Raw genomic sequence first — 27,933 nt, forward strand, 5'->3', positions numbered from 1 at the left:
TAGAAGATGGACAGGGATATTTTAAACCCATCCATCTCTTTTGTATGGTGACGGCTTCTATTTGCAGGCCCCAACTGTTATATTGTCACCATGTTTTCTGAAACTTCATACTTGCTGTACATACACTTTTTTTTTGTTGTTAATATTTTTAGGATGTTGTCCCATCCCAAGAGATGGGATGAGGGATGAGTTAACTCAGAATGCAACACGCGCCCTGCCTCACCAGGTGACATCAGGTGTGAGTTAACTCTGGGTATTTCTGCACGGTAATGCGAAGTGAATGAAAGACAATCACTCCAGAGGTCCAATTCAGTTATGAACTTACTAAAAACATGTGGTGGAATACAAATTACAGCAACTAGTGACTTGGCAAAAGTATGTTATAATATCACAAAACTTATCAATACATTGACAGAAAAACCCTTCTAAAAATGGTGGATTGGCAACAATTAGTAAGTATAATGAAAAACTTAACAAGGTGTTAGCAGCAGAACTTACAATGATATTGCTTTTGTATGTTCAAGTACAAGGAAAAGAGAGAGGGAGAGAGAAAGAAAACTAAGATATCAGAGAGAGAGAGAGACAATAAGATATCACCACTCCACAAGCCGATAACTCCGCTACGTGCTCTGGAAGGGGGGTGGACGCATTGAAGATTTTGGTGCCTGCCTCCACCTCATGTCACACGTGAGGTCATTTTACAACCTGGTTCATTTACATGCAGGATAGGAGAGGGCAGCTCCTCCCTGTGTTTGCTCTTCATGCTAATTAGGAAGACTCTTCTGGAAATGGGTCTGGGGTCTTCAAACTAGGGGAAAGTTCACAGTACTGACCAGAAGTGAGTTGTTTGGCCCGTCAGGGTAGCTGTTGGTTCGTGGTGTCTTCTGGTAATTGGTTGTCCAACAGATGGTTCATCTCTATCATCCCAATTAGGCCATGAGGCCTTCACAGCAGCACTGTTAATTGCCTGTATATTACAAGGTATCTGCCTCCAGGGCCATCTATCTTTTCCGTCCAAAGTATCAATAACAAAACTTTGGGAAAGACGAGGTGTCTGCCTCCACAGCCATCTATCTTTTCCTCCCTAAGTAACAAAAACCCAGATGTTCAACACATAACATAGCACTTTGTTCTGCTGAGGATGGGGAGAGCACTTCAAAGTTGTCACAGATGTATAATGTAGTATCGCAGACGCTGCTTTGGGCGACCATTCTCTTTGCCCTTAATACCTCAGGAGACTCCCAGCTTGCCATCTCAGTTCCTGGTATGATACAAGTGGAAACATAAAACGCTTTACGCATTTTTTTGCCTTTCACAAATGTCACAACTAATGATGACTGGGGATGGCCTGGATGCAGCTGCACGTGGAGTAATCAAGTTGGGGCCTGGAATTGTACCTATGGGGTAAAAAACTGTGCAGCAACAAAACCAACACTAATGGGAGGAGCATTTGGAACCCAGTCAACCACCTATCATGACAGCCCCAAAGGAGGTAAATGGAGTCCCTTTTCAAATGGTGCCTGCGCCCTACAAGGCCATTATTGGATTTGTGAGCAGTATGGCTACAGAAAATTACCTCCTGATTGGACCAGAATATGTTATGCAGGATGTATTAGGCCCTTTTTTTTTTTTTCTCTCTTACTCCAAATTCAAGGAGATACGTTAGCCATTAGAGTATATATGATAATCTAGTAAGAGAAAAACACCACCCTTACTGGTGGAAGGACTCAAAAGTGGGTAAAATATCAATGGCCACCAGAACGAGTTATACAGCATTATGGGCCAGCCATTTCGACATCCAGACTGACCAATAAGAATATTCCATGCCATTAGTGTCATGCTTCATATTTAAGGAGAGTTGCGATCTGGCAGCTGGCAACAGAGTCAAGACGTAGTTGGGGCAGAGTCGGGACACACAGGGATGGAGACTCATTCTGGTTCTGCTCCATTGCAGGGAAGTTCTGTTTGAGAGTTGCATCAGTTCAGCCCTTTGCCATCCTGCCGTGTTGCAGTGACCTCTGGGCCTTCCTGCCTTTTGTGCATGTTGATGGGTTGTAGCTGCTTTGTTTTGCTGCAGTAGACACAACTTCGGTGAATATGAGCATAACTTTACAAGACACAGTTTAAGATTTCAGCAAATTTAGCCACTAAGTAATGCAAAGCTGACAGCATACTATAAACCATAAAATCAAAAAATCTTATAGTTCTAAGTGATACATTCTCTTTAAAATCTATTTATTTGAGCTAAATATCTGATACAAATCTTAAATTGGGCTGATCCCGTGATTTGTGTAACACACATGGTACAGTCCTCCTAGTCCGTTCCCCCCAGTTTCTATACTGAGCATGACACCATATGGTAAGGAATAGCCCTTTGGCCACTTTGGGGCAGCTGTCCTGGCTGTGCCCCCTCCCAGCTGGCAGGGCACCAGAACCTGAAAAGTCCTTGACAGCTCAGAAACAACTCAAAATATCCATGTATTAGCAGTATTGTTTTCATTCTCAATCCAAACCACAGCACTATGCCAGCTACTAGGAAGAAAATTTACTCTGTCCCAAACAAAACCAGGACATCCCCCCACAGCCACCCCACAGCAGCCCCCAGAGCCCCACGGGCCCCTCAGCAGCAGATTCAGGGGGTGCTGGGCTGCGGAGGCGGCTGCAGGCTGGGGGTGCCGTGGGTGCGCTGGTGAGCCAGCATGAGCCTCTCCTTCCAAAACCGCTTCTCGCAGACACCGCACTGGAAGGGCTTGGCCTCTGCCTGCCCCCCTGCTGGGGCCAGAACCCCCGTCTCCTGCTGGACACCCTCCAGCACAAGCTCCAGGCCCTGGTGAACACACTGGTGTCTCTTCAGGTGCTTCTTATACCTGAAGGTCTTGTCGCAGTCTGTGCAGGCGAAGGGCTTCTCCCTGGTGTGGATGCGCTGGTGGATGATGAGGTTCACCTTCGCCCTGAAGCTCTTGCCACAGTCGGTGCAGGTGAAGGGCTTTTCTCCCGTGTGGATGCGCTGGTGTATCAGCAGGCTCTTCCTCTGAACAAAGCTCTTGCCACAGTCAGAGCAGGCAAAAGGCTTCTCCCCAGTGTGGATGCGCTGGTGATTCAGCAGGCTGTCCCTGCGGACAAAACTCTTGCCACAGTCAGTGCAGGCAAATGGCTTCTCCCCGGTGTGGATGTGCTGGTGGACAATGAGCTTCCTCTTATCTCTGAAGCTCTTGCCACAGTCAGAGCAGACAAAGGGCTTCTCCCCAGTGTGGATGCGCTGGTGGACAATGAGGTTCGCCTTCTGCCTGAAGCTCTTGCCACAATCAGAGCAGACAAAGGGCTTCTCCCCAGTGTGGATGAGCTGGTGGGTGATGAGGTTTGACTTATACCTGAAGCTCTTGCCACAGTCAGTGCAGGTGAAGGGCTTCTCCCCAGTGTGGATGCGCTGGTGATTCAGCAGGTTCTGCTTGCAGATGTAGCTCTTGCCACAGTCAGTGCACTGGAAGGGAAGCTCACACGTGTGGCTCCGCACACGGACATCCAGCGACAACTGGGTTTTGAAGCTCTTGTTGCACTCGAGGCACGTGAGACGGCTCTTCTTTAATGGCTGGGGGTCTGGGAGGGAGGAAAGATAGGAGAGCCCAAATCCGAGTCCCTGGCTCCTGCCTGGCTGGCTGCAGGCTGAGCCCCCCTGACACCTCGTGCCAGGGTTTGGCATCCCCAGGAGCAGGGCGGTGGGTTCTGGCAGCCCCTCTGGGACCCGCTCGGTCTCGCTCTGCATCCCAGGGCTGACGGCTGCTGGGGAGGAGAGACCACGGTCAGGGACAGGATGGTCAGCTGGGACCCCTCCCCATGGGGAGCAGCATGGGCACCCTGCCAGCCCCACACTCTGCCTGGTGCATGGGGCAACTGCAGCAAGAGGACGGTGCAACTTGAACCCCCCACCAGCCCCACGACCCCCCAGTACCCACCTGGCACAGGGCTCTGGTGCCTCTGATGCTCACCAGGGGCATCTGGCACACACGGTGTCTCTTCCTGCTCTATCTTGCAGATGATCTCTGGTTTGTCGGTGGCCCAGCCTGTCCGGGGCACAGACAGAAGCCCCCTCTCCCGCACTGCCGGGACAGCAGCACCGGCCCCCGCACCCACAGCCCCAGCATCCCCCCCACCCCGCTCCTCTCTCCTGCCCCTGCCAGGCTGCGGCTTCAGCCCCCCCGTCCCTGCACCTGCAGCCCCTCTCGCCTCGCCCTCGTCACCTCGGCCACTCTCCTGTGGACAGGATCACAGAATCACAGAATCACAGAATGTCAGGGATTGGAAGGGACCTCAAAAGATCATCCAGTCCAATCCCCTGCCGGAGCAGGAACACCAAGATGAGGTTACACAGGAAGGTGTCCAGGCGGGTTTTGAATGTCTCCAGAGAAGGAGAATCCACAACCTCCCTGGGCAGCCTGTTCCAGTGTTCCGTCACCCTCACTGAGAAGAAGTTTCTTCTCAAATTTAAGTGGAACCTCTTGTGTTCCAGCTTGAACCCATTACCCCTTGTCCTATCACTGGTTGTCACCAAGAAGAGCCTGGCTCCATCCTCCTGACACTCAGCCTTTACATATTTATAAACATTAATGAGGTCACCCCTCAGTCTCCTCTTCTCCAGCTCCAGAGCCCCAGCTCCTCAGCCTTTCCTCACACGGGAGATGCTCCACTCCCTTCAGCATCTTCGTGGCTGCGCTGGACTCTCTCCAGCAGTACCCTGTCCTTCTGGAACTGAGGGGCCCAGAACTGGACACAATATTCCAGATGAGGTCTCACCAGGGCAGAGTAGAGGGGAAGGAGAACGTCTCTGACCTACTGACCACCCCCTTCTAACCCCCCCCAGATCCCATTGGCCTTCTTGGCCACAAGGGCCCAGTGCTGGCTCATGGTCACCCTGCTGTCCCCAGGATCCTCAGGTCCCTTTCCCCTACACTGCGGGTAAAAGCTGCATCAGGGAGGTTTAGACTGGGCATGAGGAAGCATTTTTGTACCAAGAGGGTGGTCAAACACTGGAACAGGCTTCTTGGAGAGGCAGTGGATGCCCCAAGCCTGTTCCTGTTTGAGAGTCATTTGAACAACGCCCTTCACAACATGCTGCAACTTGTGCTCAGCTTTGAAGTGGTCGCGCAGTTCGACAAGATAGATATTGAAGGTCTCTTCCAACTGAAATAGGCTATTCCATCCCATCCCATCCCATCCCATGCCACCCCATCCTCTCTCCCAGGACCACTCTCCACAGGAGGCTGCCTGGCAGGGTAAAACCTGCAATTGCAACCAGTACGTCAGTGCTTGGGCAGCCCGTTCAAGAACTCCAGCTCAGTTAAAGAAGTGAATTCCAGGTCAACCCCAGCACAACGTCACCAGAAAGAGTCCTCACCCAGCGAGGCGACCATCTGGTAGTTCTCCAGCATCACCTCCCGGTAGAGCTGCCGCTGCCAGCCCGACAGCTTTGCCCACTCCTCGGGGGAGAAGTAGAGGGCCACGTCCTCAAACGTCACCGACATCTGCAGCAAGAAGCAACCCGGCTCAGCACGCCCCACCGCACGTTTGCTGAACACCTCTGCTGAAATCCTGCTGCTGCCGGGCAGGGCCCCGCTGGCACGAGGGGCTCTGGCATCCCGAGGGCAGTGCCAGGAGAGCAGAGGTGCAGTCTTGGCACACCCGGGTGGCACAGCTGGGGCACAGGGACTCACTCAGCAAGTCCCTGGGTTGACACCCTACCAGCTGTGCTGCAGGAGGACAGGGCTGGCAGGCTTAGAGGCAGGTGTCCCCTGCTCCTGCCAGATCAGGGACCCATGCTAGAGCATGAAGGAAGCCATACTATAGGACAGGGGACTGTGCCCTGTCCCCCCCCCATGCCACAGGCCAGATCACCCCCCAGGCCCGGGCACAGCACCGTGACACAAGGCCTGGCCCGAGGCCTGGCAGCAGGCACGCTCCTGCCTGCCCCTGCCCGTGCTGCGGCTCAGCGGGCAGGAACGGGAGCACCCTGCACCGCACCGGGTCTCAAACCACTGCTCTCCCGCACCGCCCCGCACCAACCGGACCCGCAACTCGGCCAGTCCGACGGGCCGGGGCCGTGCCTGACCCCACCTTGCCGCAGCAGCCTGGAGCCCGGCGCGTCGCTGCTCTCGGCGGGAGATGGAGCCCGTGCAGGTATTGATCCGGGAAGAGGGAGGCGGGATGCTCCGGATTCCACAGGAGATGCCTGGCCCGTCACCAGCACAGTGAGGACAGATGGTCCCTGCAAGCACAACATTTTCCTTAAGAAATCAGGGGCACAAGTTCAGTCCACTGCCCACAGCTGCCTTCCCTGCACCCCGAGCCTGCACAGCTACTGGGAAAAGGACCCACCAAAGAGCACCACGCACCAACCCGTCCAGTAAAGCCCAGAAAGAGACAGGAAGTTTTGGAAGCTCCCGACTACCCAGATCTTGCTCCCCTGTCCCACAAGGGGGTAGCCGGTGCCGCCAGGGCCGGATCCAGGGGGGCCCGGGCGGGTGGGCCACGGAGCAGCGTGTCCGCGTTGCACGGGGGCCACGGGGCGAGGCGGGGAAAGGCCGGAGCGCCGGGGGGAGCCGGGCCCTAAGGGGAGTCCGGGGGGGGCCGGCAGGGCTGGGGGGCGGCCGGCGGAGGGGAGAGCACGGGAGAGGCCGTCGGGGCCGGGGTCCCCTCCCGGGGCCGCCCGGCGGGGGATGCCCGCGGCCGGGGAGCGCCGGGACCCCGCGGGGGGGCAGCGCCCATCCCCGTGCCGCGGGCCCGCCGCCCGCCGCCCCTACCTGCGCCGGGGCCGCGCCGCCAGCCCGGCACGGACAAAGGCGGCGCCGGGAGCCGCCGGCAGCGTCAGCCCGGGAGGGCCGCCCGCCGCCGCTGCAGCACGGGAGCTGGAGTCCTGCCGCTCCGCCCCGCCCCGCCCCGCTCCGCTCGGCTCGGGGGGGCGGGCACCGGGGAGCACCGCTGTGGCCTGGTGGCCCCTGGCCCTGCCCCGCAGCCCTGGCCCCCTGAAACAAAGAAAGAAACTAATCAGCAAAGGCAATTATCCTGTTATCAGGCATTCTTTATTGACAGTGCTGGAGAACACTGGGGATGATCCTCTGTAAGTGCTCCAACGACTGGATGCTTTTGTGTTGCTTATATTCACACAATTATTACATATTCATTAGAATTTTTGGAAATTTTGACATACAATACATCTATACTATGAAATAATTTATGAAATAGTTATAATTGATTACTTTCTTACTTACAATACATCTATTAATTACTAGTCGAACATAAGATAAGCACTATGCTTCTAAACAAGGTTTTACTTAATCTTCTGTTTCCCTCTTGTCATGCAGAAGGATCTAAAACTTGAAAAATATCCCTTCGTTTAGCAGGTGGTTAGAAAGCATCCACCGTGTCAATTGATTAATGATGGGTACATCCTTTGTAACTTAATCACTGTATACATCAATTTAGCAGCTTCTCTTCAGGACAGGACACATAAATTGCTATCAGAAGTGGGATACTCTGTGAGAAGCAGTAAATAGGTTTCCTAAAAGGGAATATCAGCCAGAGTGCTGAGGAAAAGAGAACTGATTTGCAGATGAAACCTTAATCTCCAGCAGGAGGTCGTGGCAACCCAGGATAAGCCAGACCTTCACTGCTCCCCTTCATTGAATTTTCTAAAATATTATAAAGCTTGGCCGACCCCAAAAGGGTACAGCTGGGCCTCAAGACATTCGTTGTCCCCAGCCATTGTAGCAGAATGTATAAGAGACTTGGCAAAAGAAAACACATTTAAGCTTGGAAAGGGGCGGGCAGTGAGTGGTTTATGGTGTTTTGGGAGCCGCATTAACAGCTGCCCAGAAAGACAGACAAACTCAGCAGGAGGAACTTCAACCTCTGTAAGAGTTGATTAAATCACTGCAAACGGAACTGGGAGCCGAATGGTTGAAGCAGTGACAAACGGAGAAATCATTAGCTGGTGAGAAACTGATCCCAGAAAACTTGCAGGGCAGCCTGCAGGATGATTTTGCAAGAGAACAGAAGTTTATAAGGAACATTAACGAGGGCCTGTTGTTTTTGCATAACTGAGGACCTGGTGCCTGACCCCGGCAGGGGGGTAGGACTGAGAGACATCGGACTATGAATCCTTAATGTAAGACACAGTCTCTTCAACTAATCCCAGAATGCATACTGATACCTATATTTACAAGTTAACTTAGGAGGAAGGGTAGCCAAAGAACCAGGAACCCATATTTTAAATAGATTGATAAGGGGAAGAGTATTGGTAGAATTAGAAGAATAAAATATGTAAACTGGGGCAGGTGTCAGGTAGTCTATAAACCCTGAAGTACGCAACCAGTGAGGAACAGGGGAGAGAAATTGCGGCTGGGATTTTGGGGGGATATAAGCATGGGCTTTTTGCCCTATTACGTGTGCCTATCTTTAGATAGAACACCAGATCTTGCAAAATCATTATTAAAATATGCTTTGCTGAGAGATCCTGCCTGGGCTTATTATATTTGCAAGGTAATTGTTTCCCACAAGTTGAAGTCGGAACTGGCTCGGTATGAGGAGGATCTGGAGAGCAAGCCAGTGTCCCTGATCCACAGACTGGCATATTGTGAAACAAGAAATAAACTTAACAGCAGAGTCAATTATACTGTTAAGCGGCATTCTTTATTTTTTCAGCACTGGGGAACACTGGGAATTATTCTCCATATGTGCTCCAACAACTGGATGCTCTTGCATTGCTTATATTCACACAATTATTACATATTCATTGCATTTTTTGGAATTTTTTGACATACAATACATCTATACTAAGAAATAATTGATGATGTTAGTTATAATTGTTTAGTTTCTTACTTAGAATATATCTATGAATTATTAGTTAAATATAAACTAAGCACTCTGCTTCTAAACAATGTATCACTTAATCTTCTGTCTCCTTGTCATGCAGAAGGATCTAAAACTTCAAAAATATCCCCTCATTTTGCAGGTGGTCAGAAAGCATTTCTCTCATGTCAGTTGGTTAATGATGGGTACGTTTTCTGTAACTTAATCACAGTATACATTAATTTGGCAGCTTCTCTTCAATTGAGCCAGAGGGTTAGACTCCTTGGAGAGGGGAGACCCCCTCACCATTCTTTTGAGGTCCCTTCCAATCCCTAACATTCTGTGATTCTGTGATTCCCACCTCTGGGCTAAGGCAGCTCACCAGGAGTATACAGAAGGCCACCTGCCTCCACCTGAGGAATGACAGGTGTTTGGTTCCTCACCAGCCCTCTCCAAAGCTGTTGTTTGCTAACCCAGATAGGATGACCCCCTTGATTAGAGGATTACCTGACCCATTAAAAACCTGTGCTGTACAAATCCAAGACTGAGAGCCACTGCACTGGGCAGGGCAGACCAGGTCTCACTGGGGGAGAGATTGCACGAGAATTTTATAATTACAGCTGGTACCTGGGGTTTGTTGGGAATGAGGTGAATGCTCAAGCAGTGGTCTGCAGAGCAGAGACAAAGGAGAAAATTCCTCGCCCCCAAGATAGAATTCTTGTGGGAGGAGTGTCGAGAAATCGATTGTGGAAGAAAAGTCTGGATAAAAGTGTTCCCCAGGAATTTTTGGATGCCTACTCCTCCCCAGTTGACAGCTCCTTGTGAAGATTTGGAAACCAGTAGATAAAGGTCAGACGGGAAAGGAAAACACCCCTACGACTCCTGTACCTCCGAGGTCAACCATTCCCACAGCCTCTAGAGAGGAATATTACCAGCCCTCCAAAGTCAGGAAACTTCTTGTGCTGTCCCCAGTAATTGAGCTGTGGGACAGCTGGTAGGTATATCTTAGATGGCTCACTGAAAACTAGCAGGGGGATCTGCTGGTAACTTTTCCTCTTGACCCTTTCAAAACCCCAGTCACTTTCCTGGTAGACAAAGGAGCAAAAATATTTGCTTTAAACTGTAACACTGCAGACCAGAGAGGGATTGTCCCCAACAAGAAACAGCTATAGGTTACCGATGTGTTTGGATAGCTTGGGTTAAACTGCGATGGTACCTTACAGGGCAAAACAGAATCCACTTGAGCCAAATCACATCTTGAAAACCAACATGAAGAGGTGACAAGAGCTTCAAAAACCAGTTGTCGCTGGATGTCCATGTGCGGAGCCACACGTGTGAGCGTCCCTTCCACTGCACTGACTGTGGCAAGAGCTACATCTACAAGCAGAACCTGCTGAATCGCCAGCATGTGTAAAATGGTGAGAAGCCCTTTGCCTGTGGTGACTGCAGTAAGAGCTTCACAGAGAAGTCACAGAATCACAGAATGTCAGGGATTGGAAGGGACCTTGGAAGCTCATCCAGTCCAATCCCCCCACCGGAGCAGGAACACCCAGATGAGGTTACACAGGAAGGTGTCCAGGCGGGTTGGAATGTCTGCAGAGAAGGAGACTCCACAACCTCCCTGGGCAGCCTGGGCCAGTGTTCTGTTACCCTCACCGAGAAGTTTCTTCTCAAATGTAAGTGGAACCTCTTGTGTTCCAGCTTGAACCCATTACCCCTTGTCCTATCACTGGTTGTCACCAAGAAAAGCCTGGCTCCATCCTCCTGACACTCCCCCTTTCCATATTGATCACCATGAATGAGGACACCCCTCAGTCTCCTCTTCTCCAGCTCAAGAGCCCCAGCTCCTCAGCCTTTCCTCACACGGGAGATGCTCCACTCCCTCCAGCATCTTCGTGGCTGCGCTGGACTCTCTCCAGCAGTTCCCTGTCCTTCTGGAGCTGAGGGGCCCAGAACTAGACACAATATTCCAGATGAGGTCTCACCAGGGCAGAGCAGAGGGGCAGGAGAACCTCTCTGACCTACTGACCACCCCCCTTCTAATTTCCCCCCACGGTGCCATTGCCCTTCCTGGGCACAAGGGCCCAGTGCTGGCTCATGGTCACCCTGCTGTCCCCAGGACCCCCAGGTCCCTTTCCCCTACACTGCTCTCTAATAGGTCATTCCCCAACCTATACTGGAACCTGGGGTTGTTCCTGCCCAGATGCAAGACTCTACCCTTGCCCTTGTTACATTTAATTAAATTTTTCCTCGCCCAACTCTCCAGCCTGTCCAGGTCTCTGGATGGCAGCACAGCCTCTGGTCTGTCAGCCACTCCTCCCAGTTTGGTGTCATCAGCAAACTTGCTGATAGTACACTCAATTCCCTCATCCAAGTCGTTGATGAATATATTGAATAATACTGGTCCCAGAACTGACCCCTGAGGCACTCCACTAGATACAGGCCTCCAACCAGACTCCGCCCCATTGACCACGACTCTCTGGCTTCTTTCCTTCAGCCAGTTCACAGTCCACCTCGTTACCCGATCGTCCAGTCCACACTTCCTCAGTTTAGCTGTGAGGATGCTGTGGGAGACGGTGTCAAATGCTTTACTGAAGTCAAGGTAGACCACATCCACTGCTCTGCCATCATCTGTCAACCTCATTATGGTCTCATAAAAGGTTATGACCTTTGTCAAGCATGACTTCCCCTTGGTGAAGCCATGTTGACTGCCCTTAATGACCCTCTTATCCTTAATATGCCTTGAGATGGCACCAAGGATAAGGTGTTCCATCACTTTCCCAGGGATGGAGGTGAGGCTGACCAGTCTATAGTTGCCCGGGTCCTCCTTCTTGCCCTTTTTGAAGACCGGAGTGACATTTGCTTTCCTCCAGCCCTCAGGCACCTCTCCCGTTTCCCAAGACTTGGCAAAGATGATGGAAAGTGGTCCAGCAATGACTTCAGCCAGCTCCCTCAGCACCCGCGGGTACATCCCATCTGGACCCATGGATTTATGGATGTCCAGATGGCTTAATTGCTCCCTAACCCAGTCCTCATCAACCAAGGCAGACTCCTCCATTGCCCTGCCTTCCTCTGGGGCCTCAGGGGTACGGGGCTCCTCAGGACAGCCTCCGGCAGAGTAGACAGAGACAAAGAAGGCATTCAGTAACTCTGCCTTCTCTGTGTCTTCTGTCACCAGGGCACCCACCCCATTCATCAGTGGGCCTACGTTGCCTCTGGTGTTAGTTTTATCTGCCATGTATTTGAAGAAGCTCTTTCTGTTGTCCTTGACCCCTCTGGCCAGGTTTAATTCTAAGGAGGCCTTAGCTGAAGTTGACCCTCATAATCCACCAGCACATCCACACTGGGGAGAAGTCCTTTGCCTGCACTGACTGTGGCAAGAGCTTCAGGGAGAAGAAGGACCTGAAGGTCCCTGAGGTCAGCTGGTCGGAGCCCGCTTGCCCAGAGCCGCTTCAGTGGATCCCAAGGTACAGGGGGGTTCTGCGGTTCCTCGGGTTTTGATTTCGTGACCTAGAAGCCCCCGGGAGCCCTTGTGGGAGCGGCTGACGTGGCATGGGCTTTACCACGGTGACATGGTAACGTGTCCTGCTCACCAGACCTGTCGCTGCCCACCAGGCCCTGGGACGGGCCAGCAGCTTGTGGAGCGGGTGAGCACCACCCACGCTGTGCTGCCCCAGCGGGTGCGGTAGCTCGTGTAGCAGGGCACAGAGGTTGTCACTCCTTGCTTGTTAGACCCTCTCACCTATTGCTGGTGTCCCAGACTGCTGCCGACCATGGTCTCCTCCAGAAAGAGCTTGCCACAAAAAGACTGTGGCAACTCAGACATGGGCCCTGCCCCAACCGTGGCTGATTCAGGTCTCGGACTGCAGGGAGTGCCAGAGCCTGCTGCTGCCGGGGGAGGGAGGCCGGCATTCCACCTGCGTGAGGTGTAAGCAGGTGCAAGATCTGCTCAGCATGGTGGTGAAACTTAAGGAGGAGGTCGACACACTGAGGTCCATCAGGGAGTGTGAAAAGGAGATCGACTGGTGGAGTAACTCCCTGGCGTGCCAGGCAGAAAGGTCCCAGGGAGATACCCCCCAAAAGGTGATGGACCCCCTGTCGGGCAGAGTGGGGAGACCCGAGACAGCCCCTGCCCTGTTGCTGTCGGGCAGAGGCAGGGACCAAAAAGATGACGAGGGTTGGACGCGAGTTCCAGTTCAGCGTCATGGGCAACCCCCCTCCCTACCTGCTTTGCTTCCCCAGGTGCCCCTCCGTAATAAGTTTGAGGCCCTGGATCTTGAAGAAGAGGTAGGTGGGGATGTGGTGCAAGTTCTGTCTACAAGGTCACAGAGGAAGAGGCAGTTGACTTCACACCTCAAGACTGCCTCTGATAAGAAAGAAAAAAGAGTAATCGTAGTAGGCAATTCCCTTCTGAGAGGGACAGAGGGCCCAATATGCAGAGTTGACCCTCATCATAGGGAAGTTTGTAGTCTACCCGGAGCCCAGATCAGGGATATCACCAGGGCACTTCCCAGTCTGGTGCACCCAACAGACTACTACCCACTGCTGATCTTCCAGACAGATGGGGAGGAAGATGCATCCTGCAGTCTTAGTGGAATGAAGAAAGATTTCAAGCCCTTGGGATGGATGGTGAAAGAGTCTGGGGCTCAAGTGATTTTTCTCTTCCCTCCTTCCATTTTTGGGTGATGATGTGGGATGGAATAGAAAGATTCAGTCCATAGATGATTGGCTACAAGACTGGTGCTACAGGCAGGGCTTTGGATTCTCTGATAACGGCTGGTTTTATAAGACACCAGTCCGGACAGTGATACGTGGTAAAGGTTTATCTCGCAGGGGCAAAAGGATGCTGGGACAGGAATTAGCAGGGCTCATTGGCAGGGCTTTAAACTAGATTTGAAGGGGGATGGGGTTGTACCTGGGCTTGCATCAGTGGGGTAGCACTCTAGTATTGATGAAGACCAGGAGGCCTCCCATACCCCTAGGGTGAAATCAGTGTGCTCAGCTGGCTCCCTGAAGTGCCTGTACACCAACACACACAGCATGGGGAATAAGCAGGAGGAGTTAGAAACCTGTGTTCGGTCAGGAGATTATGATCTGGTGGCAATTACAGAGACATGGTGGGACAGCTCACACGACTGGAATGTGGTCATGGATGGCTATGCCCTTTTCAGGAAAGACAGGCCGGCCAAACGTGGTGGTGGAGTTGCTCTTTACGTGAGAGAGCAACTACAATGTATAGAGTACTGTCCAGGTGCGGTTGAGGAGCAAGTTGAGAGTCTGTGGGTGAGAATTAAGGGGCAGGCTGGCAGGGGTGACACTGTTGTGGGTGTCTATTACAGACCACCAGATCAGGGTGAGGAAGTTGACGAGGCCTCTACAGGCAGCTGAGAGCGGCCTCACAGTCACAGGCTCTGGTTGTTATGGGGGATTTTAACTACCCTGATGTTTGCTGGAAGGACTACTCAGCCAGCCAGCCACAGTCTAAGAGGTTCCTGCAGTGCATTGACGATAACTTTCTGATGCAAATGGTGGAGGAGCCGACTAGGACAGGAGCGCTGCTGGATCTCGTCCTTGCTAACAAGGAGGGTCTGGTTGAAGCAGTAAAGGTTGAGGGCTGCTTTGGTTGCATTGACCATGAAATGGTGGAGTTGAGGATCTCATGTGGCAGGAACAGAATAGCAAGCAGAATTGAAACCCTGGATTTCAGCAGGGCAAAATTTGGCCTTTTCAAACAATTGCTAAGGGAAATCCCATGGGCAAGGCTGCTTGGAGGTAAAGGGGCCCAAGACAGTCAGTTAGCATTCAGGGACTGCTTTTACCAAGCTCAAGATCCGAGCATCCCGACACGTAGGAAGTCAAGGAAGGGAGCCAGGAGACCTGCGTGGTTAAACAGGGAACTGCTGGGCAAACTCAAGTGGAAGAAGAGAGTTTACAGATCATGGAAGGAGGGGCTGGCCACTTGGAAAGAATATAAGGCTGTTGTCAGACGATGTAGGGACACAACTAGGAAAGCTAAGGCCTCCTTAGAATTAAACCTGGCCAGAGGGGTCAAGGACAACAGAAAGAGCTTCTTCAAATACATGGCAGATAAAACTAACACCAGAAGCAACGTAGGCCCACTGATGAATGGGGTGGGTGCCCTGGTGACAGAAGATACAGAGAAGGCAGAGTTACTGAATGCCTTCTTTGTCTCTGTCTACTCTGCCGGAGGCTGTCCTGAGGAGCCCCGTACCCCTGAGGCCCCAGAGGAAGGCAGGGCAATGGAGGAGTTTGCCTTGGTTGATGAGGACTGGGTTAGGGAGCAATTAAGCCATCTAGACATCCATAAATCCATGGGACCAGATGGGATGCACCCATGGGTGCTGAGGGAGCTGGCTGAAGTCATTGCTGGAACACTTTCCATCATCTTTGCCAAGTCTTGGGAAACGGGAGAGGTGCCTGAGGGCTGGAGGAAAGCAAATGTCACTCCAGTCTTCAAAAAGGGCAAGAAGGAGGGCCTGGGTAACTACAGATCGGTCAGCCTCACCTCCATCCCTGGGAAAGTGATGGAACAGCCTATCCTTGGTGCTATCTCAAGGTATATCAAGGATAAGAGGGTCATTAAGGGCAGTCAACATGGCTTCACCAAGGGGAAGTCATGCTTGACAAAGCCTTTTATGAGAACATAACGAGATGGATAGACGATGGCAGAGCAGTGGATGTGGTCTACCTTGACTTCAGCAAAGCATTTGACACCGTCTCCCACAGCATCCTCACGGCAAAACTGAGGAAGTGTGGACTGGATGATCGGGTAGTGAGGTGGACTGCAAACTGGCTGAAGGAGAGAAGCCAGAGAGTTGTGATCAATGGGGCGGAGTCTGGTTGGAGGCCTGTACCTAGTGGAGTGCCTCAGGGGTCAGTTCTGGGGCCTGTATTATTCAAGATATTCATCAACGACTTGGATGAGGGAATTGAGTGTACTATCAGCAAGTTTGCTGATGACACCAAGCTGGGAGGGTGGCTGACACACCAGAAGGCTGTGCTGCCATCCAGAGACCTGGACAGGCTGGAGAGTTGGGCGAGGAAAAATTTAATGAAATATAACAAGGGCAAGTGTAGAGTCTTCCATCTGGGCAGAAACAACCCCAGGTTCCAGTATAGGTTGGGGAACGACCTGTTAGAGAGCAGTGTAGGGGAAAGGGACCTGGGGGTCCTGGTGGACAGCAGGATGACCATGAGCCAGCACTGTGCCCTTGCGGCCAAGAAGGCCAATGGCACCTGGCGGGGATTAGAAGGGGGGTGGTACCTGAGCTCCCAGGCAGAGGTAACACAAGCGGGGATGCAGGTGTTGGTAAGTTCAGCCCTGCTGGAAGATTGCTGGTTCTGCTGAGCTCACCTGTATTTCAAGGCTTCAGGCAGGCACAGCCTCCTGCTCTTTCTCACAACAAAGCAGGAACTCAGACATAGTGATAAGGTGCCTAGAGTTTCTCACAGGGCTATGTTATCTAACACAGAGGTTCTACTCGTCAAACATACAAGGTCAGTAAAACAATTAGTGTGATGTATGTGCTTTTTCTATGGACAGTTGCAAGTCACTTTGAGCGTATCTACATTTAACTAACCTCGCCAATTTTGCGCTGTATTCCCATACACTAGGTCGAGAGAGGTTCTCCTGCCCCTCTTCTCTGCCCTGGTGAGACCACATCTCGAATATTGTGTCCAGTTCTGGGCCCCTCAGTTCCAGAAGGACAGGGAACTGCTGGAGAGAGTCCCGCGCAGCCATGAAGATGCTGAAGGGAGTGGAGCATCTCCCGTGTGAGGAAAGGCTGAGGAGCTGGGGCTCTGGAGCTGGAGAAGAAGAGACTGAGGGGTGACCTCATTCATGGTGATCAACATGGAAAGGGGGAGTGTCAGGAGGATGGAGCCGGGCTCTTCTCGGTGACAACCAACGGTAAGGCAAGGGGTAATGGGTGCAAACTGGAAACCAAGAGGTTCCACTTAAATTTCAGAAGATACTTCTTCTCAGTGAGGGTGCCAGAGCCTGGCCCAGGCTGCCCAGGGAGGTTGTGGAGTCTCCTTCTCTGCAGACATTCCAACCTGCCTGGACACCTTCCTGTGTAACCTCATCTGGGTGTTCCTGCTCTGGCGGGGGACTGGACTGGATGATCTTTTGAGGTCCCTTCCAACCCCTGACATTCTGTGATTCTGTGAAGAGACACCAGCAGGTGCACCAGGGACTGGGGCTTGTGCTGGAGGGTGTCCAGCGGGAGAGGGGGGGTCTGTGCCCGCCGGCGACACAGGCGGAGGCCAAGCCCTTCCAGTGCGGTGTCTGTGAGAAGCGGTTTTGCAAGGAGAGGCTCATGCTGGCTCACCAGCGCACCCACGGCACCCCCAGCCTGCAGCCGCCTCCGCAGCCCAGCACCCCTGAATCTGCTGCTGAGGGGCCCATAGGTTGCTGGGGGCTGCTGTGGGGGTGGCTGTGGAGGGATGTCCTGTTTTTCTGGGGGAGAGAGTTAATTTTCTTCCTAGTAGCTGTGCTAGTTTAGTGCTGTGTTTTGGATTGAGAATGACAATAATGCTAATACCTGGATGTTTTGGTTGTTGCTGAGCAGGACTTTTCAGGTTCTGGTGCCCTGCCAGCTGGGAGGGGACACAGCCAGGACAGCTGCCCCAAAGTGGCCAAAGGGCTATTCCTTACCGTCTGACATCATGCTCAATATAGAAACTGGGGGGAGGGGAACGGGGGGGACCGTGGCTCCGGGATGGGCTGGTCATCAGTCAGCGGGTGGTGCTTGTGTTATGCACCATTTGTTTTGTATATTCTGACATCATCATCATCATTGTCATTATTCCTTTCCCTTCTACCCTATTAAACTGTCTTTATCTCAAGCCCTGAGTTTTACACAGATCACTGGATCAGCCCAATTTAAGTTTTGTATCAGTCATTTAGCTTAAAGAAATACATTTTAAATAGAATGTATCACTTATAATGCTAAAATTTTGTGATTTTTAGTATACTGTCTGCTTTGCATTACTTAGTAGCTAAATTTGCTGAAATCTTAAACTGTGTCTTGTGAAGTTCTGCTCATATTCACCAAACTTGTGTCTACTTGAGCAAAACAAAGCAGCTACAAACCATCAACATGCACAAAAGGAGGAAAGGCCCAGAAGCCACTGCAACACAGCAGGATGGCAAAAGGTGGAACTGATGACACTCCCAAAAAGAACTCCCCGAAATGGAGCAGAACCAGAATAGATCTCCATCCCTGTCAGTCCCGACTGTGTCCCAATTCCATCCTGACTCTACTGCCAGCCGTCTGATCCTGACTTTGCTTAAATCTGAAGCATGATGCTAATGGCATGGAATATTCTTATTGGTCAGTCTGGATGTCAGTCAAGCTCTGTCCCATCTATACGCCCCTTCCCCGCTGCCTCACACCTGTGGGTACAGAGCTCAGAGACCTTGGCTCTCAGACAACAGCAATTAAGAGCATTAACTCAGTCCTGACGTGTTATCTTCTCATTCTCAAACTTAATGCAAATTATGACTATGCTAGCTACCAAAAAGAAAGGTTTCTAACTGCATGAAGAAAATTAACGCACTTCAGTTCAAGCCAGCACATCAAGCGAAATAAAGAATTTGGTGTGCAGATATAATCTTTGGCCATATACTCATGTAATCCTCTTACAGTCCAGTTGGGGAAGTCCTGAGCTGGAAAAATTTGTTAATTATACCCAGATTGTGGTTAAGACACAAATGAGGTCAAATGCCACTCAATCAAGGAACTTTATTAACACTTCTGTAAGCGGAGGTCCACATTACGGTAAGAAAAGAGTGATAGGACAGGGAGAAGGAGATGGGAAAGGAGGAATCCTAGCGAGCAGTGGGGATAGATTTGCAAGAGATACTTACCATCATGGACCAATCCAATGGCATTTTCTCTCTAGTAGGCAAGGCGGTGTGTCTCATAAGGCAGCTCATCCGTCACTGACAAAACGACCACTCCTTACATCCCTGAGAGGTACACATGTAATACCTGTCAGTGGTAGCAGTCTCCAGATCACACGCGCTTGTTACTGCATGGTCATACAGTCTTTTATAAGGCATTTTGGCGCTATTTTGTTGTGAAGGTTTAAAGCAAGGCAACAATAAACCGTGGCAGATGCTCCCTGTTGACCCCTTACCCTCCCCCCAGCCTTTCCTTAGATTGGAAAGATGATCAGGAAGATAAGAAGGAAAAGAGACTTAGACTTCAAGTTGGAAGGGTTTTAAAGGCTTTAATAATGCTACTAATAAATAGAGAATATATATACGAAATACACAAAACCAATCTTGAATGTCCAATATGGAGTTGGCATCAGTCCAGCGGCAGCGGAGCTAGGAGCTGGTGTGGCTCCCGCAGCTGCAGGGCTGGCATCCAGAAGTCATGGGCAGGATTTCACAGCAAACTGGAAACTGGATTTCAGGGATGCAGGGCCTGAGGCGTATAGATTGCAGGCATGCAGAGAGGGTCCTCTTTAGATGCCAGCCATGGTCGAAGAGACGTGAGACCCTCATCATCCCATCTTATATAGGGGGTATGACGATTATCGGATGGAATACTCAGCTGGTCAGTTTTAGTCACCTGCTCTATCTGCCCCTCTTTCCAAATATGTCCCGTTACCAGTTAACCTTGGTTATCATAGTAATAAATCTAAACATGAGCTTATTCACCATTCCGTTGATCCTCTTATCAGCACCAAGTACAGTGTCCAAGAAAAATATGCAGGCACTTAGAAGGCACTTAAGTGAGAGGAAAATTCACTGAAAGAGAAATTGCTCTTGTTTTTAACAAAACCAGGTCATTTGCGATGTTGTTTCCCAGGCAACGGCATGTACTGCCCGGTCTGCATTTCTGCACATGCTCTCACTCCCGGCATGTCATTCCCATGTAGCACTGCCCGTGCCTCGGCAGGGGAAGGTGATTGCTTGTAGCCAGGCAAGTCCTTTATTGCATGTAGCCGGGCAGGTTTCCTGTGGCTTGTAGCCAGGCAGGCCTCCAGAAAACCATGTGGCTGTTCACGGCTGAAACAGTCAAGCAAACACACGTTGAGATATTTAACTTAAAATATGTTCCCTGACACCACCGCACGTCTCACCAGCCCACAGCTCAAAGCTTATTGCTTCTTTGGCCATGGTGGCAGGGAAGTAGCAAAAACAGCTAAGTATGGGAAAGAGCATAATTTGATACAGTCTGTATAACTGTAGATTCAAGCTTAGCCTGGTATAACATCTCCCTGCGAGGAAGGGCCTATAAATTGCATATTTCAAACAGTGAATTAAACAGGCAAGGAGTAATAACAATACAATACCACATAACAGATAAATAAGAATGCATTTAACCCATGGAGCACCTGGAGACCAAGAGATGGGATCGACTTCCTAACTCTTCCAGGTTTGGACAGGAACACGGGCTAGCTTTTCTATTCCAATGGTGATTTGCTTAACAACTTGACCATTGTCATCAATCTTTAAGCAACAATTAGAATAATTTACTTTAGCACAGACCCCCCCTTATTGGGCTAACAGGTAATCGAGTCCATGCCACGTTGGAAAATCGCTGATCACATCTGCGTGGCTTGATCTGCTAACAGAACAAGACCTCCCTCTCTTGCTTGACATCCACCAGCACAATCCCAGGGCTCTGGTACACCTGCTGGTGTCTCTTCAGGTCCTTCTTATCGCTGAAGCTCTTGCCACATGCAGTACAGGTGAAGGGTTTCTCCCCAGTGTGGATGCGCTGGTGCCTCAGCAGGTGCTGCCTCCGGACAAAGCTCTTGCCACACTCACTGCAGGTGAAGGGTTTCTCCCCAGTGTGGATGCGCTGGTGACTCAGCAGGTGCTGCCTCTGGACAAAGCTCTGGCCACACTCGGTACAGGTGAAGGGCTTCTCCCCAGTGTGGATGCGCTGGTGGATTATGAGGGTCAACTTGTTTCTAAAGCTCTTGCCACAGTCACTGCAGGCAAAGGGCTTCTCCCCGGTGTGGATGCGCTGGTGCGTCAGGAGGCTCGACCTCTGGGTAAAGCTTTTGCCGCAGTCAGAGCAGGAGAAGGGCTTCTCCCCAGTGTGGATGCGCTGGTGGACAATGAGGGCCTTCTTCTCCCTGAAGCTCTTGCCACAGTCAGTGCAGGTGAAAGGCCTCTCCCCAGTGTGGATGCGCTGGTGGATGGTGAGGCTCTTCTTCTCCCTGAAGCTCTGGCCACAGTCGGTGCAGGCAAAGGGTTTCTCTCCGGTGTGGATGCGCTGGTGAAGGATGAGGGTCAACTTGTCTGCAAAGCTCTTGCCACAGTCAGTGCAGGTGAAGGGCTTCTCCCCGGTGTGGATGCGCTGGTGCCTCAGCAGGTGCTGCCTCCGGACAAAGCTCTTGCCGCAGTCAGTGCAGGAGAAGGGCTTCTCCCCAGTGTGGATGCACCGATGACTCAGCAGGTGCTGCTTGTAGATGAATCTCTTGCCACAGTCAGTGCAGTGGAAGGGACGCTCATGCATGTGGCTCCACACATGCACATCCAGCGCTGTCTGGTTCTTGAAGCTCTTGTCACACTCGGGGCACCTGGGAGGGCTCTTCCGTAATGGCTGGGGTACTCGGAGTGGGGGAAGGTGGAGGTTCCCCAACCAGGCTCCCTGGCTCTCGCCTGGCTGGCTGCAGGCCGAGGCCCCCTGATGCCTCCCGCCTAAATTTGGCATCCCTGGGAGCAGGGTGTTCTCGGTCCCAGCACGCTGGTCCTGTGTAGCGCTGTGTGTGCCTTGGCAGGTGAAGGTGATTGCTTGTAGCCAGGCAAGTCCCCTATTGCCTGTCGATAGGCACGTTTCCTGGGGATCGCAGCAAGGCAGGTCTTCGAGGAGTGACATCACTGTTCAGAGAGAGGAGCAAACAGACATTGAGACTTTTATCTTAAAATATGGTCCCTGAAAACTACTCACCATCCAGTCTGTCACTTAAAAACACACCAGGTCTCCAGAACCATACTGGCAGCATCTCAGGGACTCCCTCAGTCTCCCTCTGGGTCCCGGGGCTGACGGCTGCTGGGGAGGAGAGACCAGGGTCACTGCCAGGGACAGGATGGGAAGGTGGGATCCCTCCCCATGGGGAGTGGCACAGGCACCCTGCCAGCCTCGCACCCTTTCAGCCTCGCACTCTTTCAGGCACATGGATCACCTGGACTAAGGGGATGGTGACTGTTGAGCTCCCCAAGCCCCTGCAAGACTTCACGTGCCCACCTGACACAGCGGTCTGGTTACTCTGATGCTCCCCAGGGGGGTCCAGCACACACGGTGTCTCTTCTTGCTCCATCTTGCAGATGATCTCTGGTTTGTCGGTGGCCCAGCCTGTCCGGGGCACAGACAGAAGCCCCCTCTCCCGCACTGCCGGGACAGCAGCACCGGCCCCCGCACCCACAGCCCCAGCATCCCCCCCACCCCGCTCCTCTCTCCTGCCCCTGCCAGGCTGCGGCTTCAGCCCCCCCGTCCCTGCACCTGCAGCCCCTCTCGCCTCGCCCTCGTCACCTTCACCACTCTTCTGGCGACAGGACACCTGGGAACAGCTCAAAGCTGCCCCAGAGAGGTTTAGACTGGACATGAGGAAGCATTTCTTTACTAAGAGGTGGGTCATACCCCGGAACAGGCTTCATCCCATCTTATCCCATCCCAACCCATCCCATTCTCTCTTCCAGGACCGCTCTCCACAGGAGGCTGCCTGGCAGGTTCAAACCTGCAATCACAACCACTCAGGCAGCAATGGAGAGAGCTGGATTTTCCTGTTCGAGGGCTACAGCTCAGTTAAAGAGGTGAATTCCGGATCCACCCCAGCCCAACATCACCAGAGAGAGTCCTCACCCAGCGAGGCGACCATCTGGTAGTTCTCCAGCATCACCTCCCGGTAGAGCTGCCGCTGCCAGCCCGACAGCTTTGCCCACTCCTCGGGGGAGAAGTAGAGGGCCACGTCCTCAAACGTCACCGACATCTGCAGCAAGAAGCACACTCGTCTCAGCACATCATACCACATGTTTGCTAAACACCTCTGTCGAAATCCTGCCGCTGGCACTGGGGGCCCTGGCAGCGCAGCGAGATCTCAGATCATCCCATGCAGAGGAAGGGCGAGGGCAGAGGGGAGGCGGTGGCACAGCCAGGTGGCACAGCAGGGTCACTGCGGCACCTGGGACTTGCTCAGACTTGCTGCAAGTCACCCCCTGCCACCCTGTGGGGCGGGACTCCCCACCAGATGTGCTGGGAGAGGGACAAAGATTAGAGGCTCAGAGGCAGGTGTCCTGTGCTCATGCCAGATTAGGGACCTACGCCAGAGCAGCGGAGACTGTGCTCTGTCTCCCCATTGCACCACAAGCCACACCACCCTCTGGGGCTGGGCACAGCACCGTGACACAAGGTCTGGCCCTGCCCATGGTGCAGTTCAGCAGACAGGAATGAGAGCACCCTGCACCGCACCGGGTCTCAAAGCACGTCTGTCCCACAACACTCTGCACCAACCGGACCGACAGCCTGGCTGGTCCCACGGGTGTTTTGCTGCTGCTGCACCACAGCACCAACCACGGCAATCCCAGCCCGTGGTGTCCCCAGAGCCGGGGCCGTGCCTGACCCCACCTTGCCGCAGCAGCCTGGAGCCCGGCGCGTCGCTGCTCTCGGCGGGAGATGGAGCCCGTGCAGGTATTGATCCGGGAAGAGGGAGGCGGGATGCTCCGGATTCCACTGGAGATGCCTGTCCTGTCACCAGCCGCACAGGCACAGTGAGGACAGATGGTCCCTGCAAGCACAACATTTTCCTTAAGAAATCAGGGGCACAAGATCACTCACCTGCCCACAGCTGCCTTCCCTGCACCCCGAGCCTGCACAGCTACTGGGAAAAGGACCCACCCAAAGAGCGTCACGCAACAACCCTTCCAGCTCCAGGAAAAGCCGAGAAAGAGGCACGAAGAGTTTTGGAGGCTCCCGAGTGGCCGAACCTTCCTCCCCTGCCCCCCAGCGGCAGCAGGCAGATGTGCAGGGGTGTCCCGGGGCTCTGAGCAGCCGGCCCGGCCCCAGCCCAGCCCTTCCCAGCGCCGGTGCCGCCAGGGCCGGATCCAGGGGGGCCCGGGCGGGTGGGCCACGGAGCAGCGTGTCCGCGTTGCACGGGGGCCACGGGGCGAGGCGGGGAAAGGCCGGAGCGCCGGGGGGAGCCGGGCCCTAAGGGGAGTCCGGGGGGGGCCGGCAGGGCTGGGGGGCGGCCGGCGGAGGGGAGAGCACGGGAGAGGCCGTCGGGGCCGGGGTCCCCTCCCGGGGCCGCCCGGCGGGGGATGCCCGCGGCCGGGGAGCGCCGGGACCCCGCGGGGGGGCAGCGCCCATCCCCGTGCCGCGGGCCCGCCGCCCGCCGCCCCTACCTGCGCCGGGGCCGCGCCGCCAGCCCGGCACGGACAAAGGCGGCGCCGGGAGCCGCCGGCAGCGTCAGCCCGGGAGGGCCGCCCGCCGCCGCTGCAGCACGGGAGCTGGAGTCCTGCCGCTCCGCCCCGCCCCGCCCCGCTCCGCTCGGCTCGGGGGGGCGGGCACCGGGGAGCACCGCTGTGGCCTGGTGGCCCCTGGCCCTGCCCCGCAGCCCTGGCCCCGCGGGGCCCCTGGCAGGGAGTCCCGGCACCGGGGGCACCGGCACACGGCGGGACGCGCGGGGGGTCGGGCAGGGTTGCTGTTGGCAAACATTCCTTCGCCTTTTCTAGTCGGCCGTGTCCCATCTCCCTCTCGGAGGTCAGAGTCATCACTGTGTGTCCCATCATCGTGAAAGCCATAACCCCGGTGGCAGCACCAGCCAGGCGGCCAAGTGTTGATTCACATAATGTGTCTGCTCCTGCCTGCACCCTTTCCTCTGACTGGGAAAAACAGAGGAACAGATAATTTGAACACTCATCCCTCTGAACTGCACCCCTAGAGTTTCACAGCACTGACTGCGGCAAGAGCTTCATTCACAGGCGGAAAACGCTGATGCATCAGCACATCCACACCAGGGAGAAGCCCTTCACCTGCACCAGCTGCAGCAAGAGCTTTTTCCAGAGGCATCACCTGGTGCGCCACCAGCAAATCCACCGCGGGGAGAAGCCCTTCACATGCACTGAGTGCGGCAAGAGCTTTGTCCTTAGGCAGCACTTGGTGCGCCACCAGCGCATCCACTCTGGGGAGAATCCCTTTCCCTGCACCAAGTGCAGCAAGAGCTTCAGGGGGAAGGCGACACGTATCATCCGTGAGTGCGTCCACACCAGGGAGACTCAGTTTGCCTGCACCGACTGTGGCAAGAGCTTCAGGGATAATACCGCCCTCAGCATCCACCAGCGCATCCACTCTGGGGAAAAGCCCTTTCCCTGCACTGACTCCGGCAAGAGCCCCATGTTGAAGGGCACGTAGCAGCCGTGTCCTGATAGGGCCTATGGCACTAAGGGAGGAAGCCCCAGACTGCCAAGACCCTTCAAGGTGGCCTGAGACCCTTCAGGACTCTTCCATCTTTCACAATCACACCCCAGTGATGCCTGTGCGAAAGGCCAAAGATTATGCAAGCAGGCAATCCACAGGTTTGTAAAAAGCCCAGCTGTGCAAACACTGGTGGTGCACCCACCATCCTGAGGATGACTCCAGCCACCAGTCTCACCGCAGGAACTGAACAAGACACCGGAGGATGCTGCACATGACTGGATCACAGAGTATGAACCACATCATACACAAAGCAGAGCCATAATGAAACGGAGAAATAAACTGAACAGCAGAGTCAGTCATACTGTTAAGTGGCATTTTTTATTTTATCAGCGCTGGGGAACACTGGAGATCATCCTCCATAAGTGGTCCAAAGACTGGATGCTATTGCGCTGCTTATATTCACATAATTATTACATATGCATTACAATTTTTGAAAATTTTGACATACAATACATCTATACTAGGAAATAATTTATGTTGTTAGTTATGATTGTTTAGTTTCTTACTTACATCTATTAATTATTGGTTAAATATAAACTAAGCACTCTGCTTCTAAACAATGTAGCACTTAATCTTCTGTCTCCTCCTTGTCCTGCAGAAGGATCTAAAATTTCAAAATATCACCTTGTTTTGTAGGTGGTCAGAAAGCATTTATCTCATGTCGATTGGTTAATGATGGGTACAACCTTTGTAACTTAATCACAGTATACATTAATTTGGCAGCTTCTCTTCAATAAGGATGGTGGCATATCTCTCTCTTCTTTCTTTCCTATATTCTATTCTTTTGCTTACGTTTTTGTAAGTAATATCTTAATGTAAGATTTCCAGCCCCACATGTGCTGCAAACTTTATATGCTTACCGACTGAACTTAAATCACATAAATCCCTCTGCCACTAAATCATTTCCCAATTGGGCCAAGCTGTAAAATAAAAAACTTTTGTTTACGGACCCTAAGCATTGTGTATACTCTTTTCCAACCAAGGTGACCCGTGAACTGAGTCACCTCTCCTCCCACCCCTACCTCTGGGTGGGATGTGACAATGTCTCCACTGTGGAGAAACTGCCAGACAGGTTAGCTGAGAAACTGTCCTGAGATTCCAGCAATTCAAGGATAACTTCTCCTCCCCACCTGTACAGACGAGTATCTCAGCTATTTGGGATGAACATTTGTCATGGAGGCACCCACAAAATCAATTCAGACAGGCGAAAAGCTCCTAACAGACTTTATTCTAGTTGGAACTGTTAGCGCAGAACCAACTAGAAATGGGGTTTATCCAAAATTATTCAACAACATATCCAACAACATTATATATTATCCAACAACATTGGATACCCATTAGGAGTTCAATTACTACGTGGCCGACTCAGACTCAAGCGACCCTCAAAGTCTAGAATGATGATTCAAAATACGCATCTTCCCACTCATAAGAAGAGAGGACTCTCAAGGGTACCCAGGTATTCCTGGACATGGCTGATCCCCCTGAGCCAGCTCTTCTCCAGGCTGAACACCCCAGCTCTCCCAGTTGAGGATCCCCCCCCTCAGCCTGCTGGCCACGCTCCTTGTGATGCGGCCCAGGACAACTTTGCTCATGGCCACCTTGGTGCCCAAAAGGACCTTCTCTGCTCAGCTGCTTTCCAGTCGGGTGGCTAGAAGAGGAATCTCATTGTCCACGAGCACATCCACATTGGGGAGAAGCCCTTTGCCTGCACTGACTGCGGCAAGCATTTTTTCCTAAGGCAAAACTTGGTGAGGCACCAGCGCATCCACACTGGGGAGAAGACCTTCACTTACACTGACTGTGGCAAGAGCTTCAGTGACAAGAACACCCTCATCATCCACCAGCACATCCACACCAATGAGAAGCCCTTCGCCTGCACGCCCTGCACGGACTGCGACAAGAGCTTCAGGTATAAGAAGCAGCTGAAGAGACACCAGTGTGTTCACCAGGGCCTGGAGCTTGTGCTGGAGGGTGTCCAGCAGGAGACGGGGGTTCTGGCCCCAGCAGGGGGGCAGGCAGAGGCCAAGCCCTTCCAGCGCGGTGTCTGCGAGAAGCGGTTTTGCAAGGAGAGGCTCATGCTGGCTCACCAGCGCACCCACGGCACCCCCAGCCTGCAGCCGCCTCCGCAGCCCAGCACCCCCTGAATCTGCTGCTGAGGGGCCCGTGGGCACCGGGGGCTGCTGTTTTGTTTGGGTAGAGTACATTTTCTTCCTAGTAGCTGTGCTCGTTTAGTACTGTCCACTTTGCATTACTTAGTAGCTAAATTTGCTGAAATCTTAAACTGTGTCTTGTAAAGCACCGCTCTTGTTCACTGAACTTGTGTCTACTTGAGCAAAACAAAGCAGCTACAACCCATCAACAATCACAAAAGTCAGAGAGGCCCAGAGTCCACTTCAACTCGGCAGGATGGCAAAAGGCTGAACTGATGACACTCCCAAACAGAACTGGCCAAAACAGAGCAGAACCAGGATGGATCCTTGTGTGTCCCACCTCTGTCCCAACTCCATCCTGGATCTGCTGCCAGCCGTTGGATCCTGACTGTGCTTAAATCTGAAGCATGACACTAATGGCATGGAATATTCTCATTGGTCAGTCTGGATGTCAATCAAGGTCTGCCCCATCTATGCCC

At 52.8% G+C, this 27,933-nt stretch overlaps 2 protein-coding genes across 2 annotated transcripts; one reads left to right on the top strand and one right to left on the bottom strand.

Moving 5' to 3' along the window:
- Positions 1 to 425: 425 nt before the first annotated feature.
- On the bottom strand, positions 426 to 24,349 carry LOC135995316 (zinc finger protein 605-like). Its single transcript, XM_065646588.1, has 14 exons — positions 23,727 to 24,349; positions 23,457 to 23,616; positions 22,695 to 22,821; positions 22,080 to 22,187; positions 21,810 to 21,884; positions 20,453 to 21,712; positions 17,519 to 17,545; positions 17,008 to 17,149; positions 13,067 to 13,156; positions 6,795 to 7,016; positions 6,109 to 6,232; positions 5,393 to 5,519; positions 3,954 to 4,061; positions 426 to 3,780 (listed from the first exon to the last, which is right to left on the bottom strand). The coding sequence occupies exons 3-14, from the start codon at positions 22,819 to 22,821 to the stop codon at positions 2,633 to 2,635; spliced, it is 3,558 nt and encodes a 1,185-aa protein (XP_065502660.1). The 5' UTR covers positions 23,457 to 23,616; positions 23,727 to 24,349; the 3' UTR covers positions 426 to 2,632.
- LOC135995393 (zinc finger protein OZF-like) lies at positions 24,146 to 27,448 on the top strand. Its single transcript, XM_065646707.1, has 3 exons — positions 24,146 to 24,524; positions 24,769 to 25,234; positions 27,043 to 27,448. The coding sequence occupies exons 1-3, from the start codon at positions 24,146 to 24,148 to the stop codon at positions 27,446 to 27,448; spliced, it is 1,251 nt and encodes a 416-aa protein (XP_065502779.1).
- The last annotated feature ends 485 nt before the right edge of the window (positions 27,449 to 27,933 follow it).

The sequence above is a fragment of the Caloenas nicobarica genome, chromosome 1 (assembly GCF_036013445.1).
Source record: "Caloenas nicobarica isolate bCalNic1 chromosome 1, bCalNic1.hap1, whole genome shotgun sequence".
Taxonomy (NCBI): domain Eukaryota; kingdom Metazoa; phylum Chordata; class Aves; order Columbiformes; family Columbidae; genus Caloenas; species Caloenas nicobarica.